Source organism: Hylaeus volcanicus, unplaced genomic scaffold, assembly GCF_026283585.1.
Source record: "Hylaeus volcanicus isolate JK05 unplaced genomic scaffold, UHH_iyHylVolc1.0_haploid 11507, whole genome shotgun sequence".
Taxonomy (NCBI): domain Eukaryota; kingdom Metazoa; phylum Arthropoda; class Insecta; order Hymenoptera; family Colletidae; genus Hylaeus; species Hylaeus volcanicus.
The window spans coordinates 1-6,393 of record NW_026532644.1 but is presented as its reverse complement, the minus strand read 5'-3'; the positions used below and the strand labels follow the sequence as shown (position 1 = coordinate 6,393).

The 6,393-nt window shown below is 38.8% G+C and overlaps 1 protein-coding gene across 1 annotated transcript in view; it reads left to right on the top strand.

Annotated features, from left to right (window-relative positions):
* The window catches only part of LOC128882399 (clathrin coat assembly protein AP180-like), a 9,348-nt gene extending 3,004 nt beyond the window's left edge, over nucleotides 1–6,344 (top strand). The window contains exons 4-7 of the mRNA XM_054133999.1: nucleotides 1,932–2,115; nucleotides 2,476–2,581; nucleotides 3,932–3,994; nucleotides 5,107–6,344. Of these exons, the coding sequence (XP_053989974.1) occupies nucleotides 1,932–2,115; nucleotides 2,476–2,581; nucleotides 3,932–3,994; nucleotides 5,107–5,352 (599 nt within the window). The 3' untranslated portion in view covers nucleotides 5,353–6,344. The remainder of the gene's footprint in view (nucleotides 1–1,931; nucleotides 2,116–2,475; nucleotides 2,582–3,931; nucleotides 3,995–5,106) is intronic.
* The last annotated feature ends 49 nt before the right edge of the window (nucleotides 6,345–6,393 follow it).

Sequence of the window (6,393 nt, the reverse complement as noted above, 5' to 3'; positions counted from 1 at the left end):
GCTTAGGAAGCCACTGCAAGCGACATCAGGGTGAAAGCAATGGAATTGTTACCTCTTACCAACTCTTTACTTGTTTGATTCCTCACAAATTGGTAGATGTACGTTCCCTGTGAGACCTAGGAGATTTAGGAGACTTAGAGCTAACCCAGATCTAGGAGACTTAGGCCTAACCCAGACCTAGGAGATTTAGGATAAACACATAGAATTGATATGTATACGAGGTATATTGAACGTATTACATAGAGTGAAAAGTAAATATCATTATGTACGAGTAGCATGTAGTGTCTGTAAAATGAAGCAACGATTAATCATGTAGCACTATTAGATTGCAGAGAGTTTTATTGGAATCTTATTTAGAATAGTAACAGTGAAATATTAGAAAGAAACGTCTATTGACGTTGATTCGTTTGGAAATAGTAACGTTGCTACATTTTGCATTGGTAACTATGGAATAAATTCGTTGGAACGTGGAAGCAAAATAGATTCCAAAGGTCTCCGGATTCTCGTATCTTTTCTCCACGTTCATCCCTAAAGACCTGAATAGTTGGAAACACTTGGAAACACTCAGAAACGCGACGGTTACTCGACGTACCCTTTCGTCGGGGTTCCCTGGAACTTGGCATTCGTAACGTTGGCTATGCACGCTGCGATGACGGATTCTGCTCTCAGTTGCGCATGCGCACTGGTTTTAGTATAGCGAATACGATACAAGTATAGCGAATTGGGACCAAGCGTCGTTGGCTGTAACCACGGTACTGCGCGAGTGGAAACAGAATCCGACCACGCATGCGCGAATATTGCAGCAAATCTGGTCACACTGCCATAGATGGTTCTTCTGCTGTTTGCATGCGAGAGGAGTCGGTGATGCTCGGAAGCTTAAAGGTCTACGAGGGTGACTTTGAAAATTAGGGTCGGCACCGTAACGCATCGTGTATCCTCGTGACGACATACTACCCACGAAATACTTTTGTTAGATCATTTTACTTCTTATAACACAGAGGCGAATTTGTAGCGCATACACCATGAAAGTGCAGCATCACTGATTCTACTTTATTCTTGAGTAGAATCTGTCACGAGAACGTAGATCGTTATTTGTCTATGTATGTATAAATCTTGGTTTATGGCATGGAAACTTGAAGCTGTAGACTCGAATAGGATACCGTACTCTTTGCTTCACATTTTTATAGATTCATTCTTTGCGCTGTGTATTTCATTTGTCGTACAGTTTTTCCTTCGTTTTCTTTCTTCTTGTATTCTCCTTTTGTAGTATTATATTTTATTATATTTTATTATATTTTATGTTACCGATTCACTTTATTTAAGAGGGGTATTATGGTACACGTTCGCACTTTCTCTGACGTCAGAAATCATGGAATCTTCGTTATACACAATTTAAAAAGTATGCAGTGGCAAGCATGTAAGTAGGAACACTTTTCCTATCGTTTAACTGAAATTATTTGTTATACGTACATTTAAATAGTATTCCTGGACTCTGTGCTGAAATGTTCTCTGCTATTTTAGTTATCGTCTTAGAAATTAGCTATCGATACTTAAGATTAGGATGAACCCTACATGTACTACTACTGGTCAACTAACTGTTTTCAAATTTTTGTATACAGTTCTCATGTGCATTATTCTGTATAGTTTCATGTAAAATATTTAGGTTTAGCGTAGGTACCGTAGGTTTAGTGTTAAAAAGAAAGTACATTCTCAATTACATGCTTGTTATTGCATCTCGTATCAGATAGTTTATATTACTCTGTTTCTTGTTTTTGTATCTTTTACTCTGGTAACAGCACCGCAAAGTACGTATGTCCGAGTTCCATGCTTTTCTTACTTAAGTTACACGATCGTTTCCCCATCGATGTACTAGTAACCGCGCAATTTTGGGTTCTGCTTGTGGGGCTTTGGCTGATGTAGACGTTGCTTAGGTTTTGACAGCATGGGCTCGGTGCTGATGCCTACCACTGTACCTGGAGATAATAATATTTCAGCAGCAGGACAGCAGCCGAACACAACGGCCAGTGGCAAGGTTCTCACCGGGGATCTGGACAGCAGTCTCGCTAGCCTCGCCCAGAATCTGACCATTAACAAGAGCGCGCAGCAACAAGTGAAGTGAGTGACAGTTGAGTGGTTGTCTTTAACAAAGAGTAGCCTAATCGAGGACTCGTTTGGTGGTAATATACAACTTTTAGGAGGAGCAGATGGTGCATTTTGTGGACTACAAGCTATATTTTACCATCTTTTAAATGAAAATAATAGTTTTGTATTTGAATTCTTACTTGTTAGTTGTATCGATTGAACAATTGTGTAATTTAAACCTGTCTCCCAACTAAAAGATGTAATACTGTTAACAATTAGTGTACGTTGACTCCTCTGCGTAGTACTTTTTAATGTACCACTTTCTATACTTTCTTAATATCAAAAGCTGAGAATGTTAGCGACAAGATACTAAGTCGACGTTGTTCTTTTTAGGGGAATGCAGTGGAATTCGCCAAAAAATGCAGCGAAAGCGGGTGGTCCAGCTGGATGGACACCCCAGCCGATGGCTGCCACCACGGGCGCTGGTTACCGTCCAATGGTGAGTGGACCATCGCCGTGACCCACGAACCTAGGACTGATTTCACAACCAGCACGTTGTTCTTGATCGTTACCGCACTATATCTCCCTTTAAGATATTGTATCGCGACCCCTCGCATCACTTGTACCATATTACGTGTCTTATCTTATCTAATGTTTACTATTTGACATTGAATCATGGAATATCAGCATGCTATTTTTACTCGTCATCAGATTTAATGTTTACTATAGACGTTGATATAACCCGTTACCGGAGACGATAAGCTTGTTCTATTTTTGTTTCGCTGTGATTAAGTAAGTAAAGTCGGAACCGTGAAAGAAAACGAAAGAGGCGGTATTTTTTGTCGACCGTAGGTTAATCGTGGATATAGGACTGGACAGTTTAGCACGCTTGCTTTATCGCTCGTTAGGCTATCGGACATACAGATCACACTTTCACTGTTTATGATGATACTACGTATGGTTCACTAGTTGCACACTTTGCGGAAGGGGCGGTGTATACGGTGGTTGACGATCAACGACCCATAAATCAAAATTAAGAATCTCGAGTGAAATTTAAATTGATTGGGCTCGAGCAACCCTTTCGCTTCCGACGTGTTCAATTAACCACGTTCGATATTATACATTTTCAGATAGAGTGGGAATCTTTAAAGCAGAAAAAGTGAAAACAGGTTATATAGTAAAATTGGTTCGTGGAAGTCTTCACCTTCGAGATGGTTTTTAGAAGTAAATAACATTAAAATGATCCATTTTGAGCGAATAGATACTGTACCGAATGTAGTACTGAAATGAAAGTATTGGGTTGTCCGGAAAGTCCATGTCGATTTTTGGTAGATGGTACAGGTCTGAATATGTCGAAATGGTTGAAAACAAATAACATGCAAGGTTGTGGAACAAAATGGCACCTATGTAATTCAATAAATATATATTAAAATTGAAACGTGTATTTGAATGTTTCTTAGAAATTGGCACGAACTTTCTGGACAACCTAATAGTGGCTCGTATCTGGACCACCCAAAGTGTAATCACCAGTATAATTTAAAATGTAGTCATTTAGCAAACTCTAAAGAACGAAATGTCTGTAAGCGAAAGGATTAGCATCGGAATCTTCCAATTGGTTTGGATTACACAGAAATATAATGAAAATATATGAAAAGCTAGCAATCTGGTAGACCTTCAGCCACTATACTCCGCGAAAGACTGCCACAGGATCTTCTCTATACCAATCCTAGACTAGTACAAAGTTTCTGGTACCCTTTAGAATTAGAATATATATGAAAGGTGGTTGTCAATCGGCACACTTAGTCGTACAATGCATGCATGGCATACGGCATGCTACCGGCTGTTGCAGGGTCAAGGAATGACGCAGCTTCCTCCAACTACCCTGGGCTTCCCTCCCCACTCCGCACCATTGGTAAGTTGCATTTTGAGTAAAAGAAAAAATAGAAAGATATCACCGACTGAAGTAAACGTGTCGCTTGGTCTCATGTCTGATTTCACAGTGCTGTGTGTAATAAACAAACTGTGGATTTTATGCATCTATTATACAATTATAATTAATACATGCTAAATATAACTTTATTATATTTAGAGAAACCATTCCGATAACACAGGATTTATAAAGGAACTCGGTGTCAGCATTTAAATATCTGCCGGTCCTTAGAAACCTGAAAAGAATGGTCCCCTGAGCCAAAGTGTAATCGTTTTTTATACTATTGTACATCATACATGCATAAATGTAATGAAAAAGTGTACGCACTTATGCAGAATGAAACGACAATACTATCACAATAACTGTAGAGTATATATTTAGCATATTGTGTATATTTTATGTATATTTTCTATATACACACACGTATTAAATGCATAAAATCCGTAGTCTACTAATAAATGTCACTTACTAATCTTTACGTTCCATCGTGCCAGTGAAATTAGTCAAAGAATACGCTTTCACCTTGATTCATTAGTTGCTGTATCATCGATGAAAGTAAGTGTGTATCGACAAGTGATCAGCCGTAGGAGCAACACTTGAAAGTAAACGATTAGTCGACATATCCACACTGTGAAATTGAAACGTCCACTGTCATGTCGCATCCCGAATCCCTGCTTTTGCATTAATTTTGTACATTTGATGCACACGCGTTGTTTGGTTTAATCTAGCCCTAGATTTTTTGCATCTCCTTGTGTGTTACTTGAATATTGCACATAGAACGTTTTACAATGTTATCTAATACACTCCACGATCTTCTTTGTACATAGAAACACTTGTAAATACACGTTACACTGTGATTGCAGCAGTTTCCTTTGCGCGTATTCAAATAATTCTAAATAACTGAGAATTCAGATCCGATAGAGAATCCCCAAAATGCGAGAGAAGAAACGATAGTCTAAGATACCCTGTATACTTGTATTTGGTCGAGAAATTGGATACCAAAAGAAGGGAACAGGAAAACAGCTGGATTCGAAATGGTAAACATTCCAGAAGTACAGGCTGGATCTGATCGGGCGGCTTTCTGGTGTCCCTAGGGAATGCAAGGCATGCCGATGGGCATGCAGGGCATGAGGCCAATGATGAGCACAATGCCTGGAGGTCCCGGTGGCATGATGGTTGCAGGAGGAGCTGCGCCAATGATGATGGCCAACGCGAATCCCATGATGGGTGCTAATATTCAGCAGCAACAACCCCAGCAACAACCTCAGCAGCAACACCCCCAGGCTGCTGCACAGCCACAAAATAATGCAGTTCAACTAGATCCGTTTGGTGCTCTGTGAAGAGATTAGGTATCTATTCCCCTTGTAGAGAAAAGTACCTGTGGCGAAACTGGGGACCTCTCTTGGTTCCATTCAAATATTCTATAACGGTTTGTTCCTTTATTCTTACGTGTAGTTGTACAATTTGTCCACATAAAAGTAGGAAATGTTAAACGTAGTCTCTCAAATATAGTTGAGACTGAATTTTTCTTGTCGGGGAACAAGTTTGTAGCCAACGGTAGGTCTCCAGCATCTTGGACTTTGACTTCCTGATTTTTGACAGAGCAATTACTTAGTAACGAGAATGGCATAGGAAATTAATTTCCTTCAAACAACTGTCGATGAACTCTTGTAAACTTGAAAGATACTATTCTACAACGTATACTGTAATTAACGACGCTCATGTGTGATTAATACGGAACGTAGCATGACTGTGTTAATTAGTACAAAAGCATCTACCACTTTAATGCTTAAATTTCAAACATGCCAGTTTACGACACTGTATTTCATTCTTTGTAAAGCAGGAATGGTTCTCTTTAAATTCTCAGTAACAATGGTGACAGTTAGAGGTCATGACGCTTCCTTTGAAATGAAGTCTAGACGCAGCGACTAATTTATCGTAGACTACTACCTTTTCAGAATGATCTGAAATGGTTGAGAATCAGTTTTGTAATCAATTACTTTGTATGCAAGGCACACGTCTAATAACGCACAGTTCTCTTCAGAATATGCTCATAGTCTCTAATATACTCATCTACTATAATACCAATAACACCAGTTTCTTATTAACATAAGTATGCACCTCAAAATGGCGTCATTGATTTTTCGTGGATACGTAAACACGTGAAATAATCTAGAAAGAGATAAGTCAGATTTTAGGTTGCATAAAAGGTGTCAAGGTATGTGCACTTACGCAGAATGAAATTATAATATTATTATGACAATTGTAGAATATATTCAATATACATTATGTATGTTTTCTATGTATTGTATAATATAAATGCATAAACACAGACAAAAGGTATGTGCACTTATGCAAAATGAAATGCTGATATTAGTACA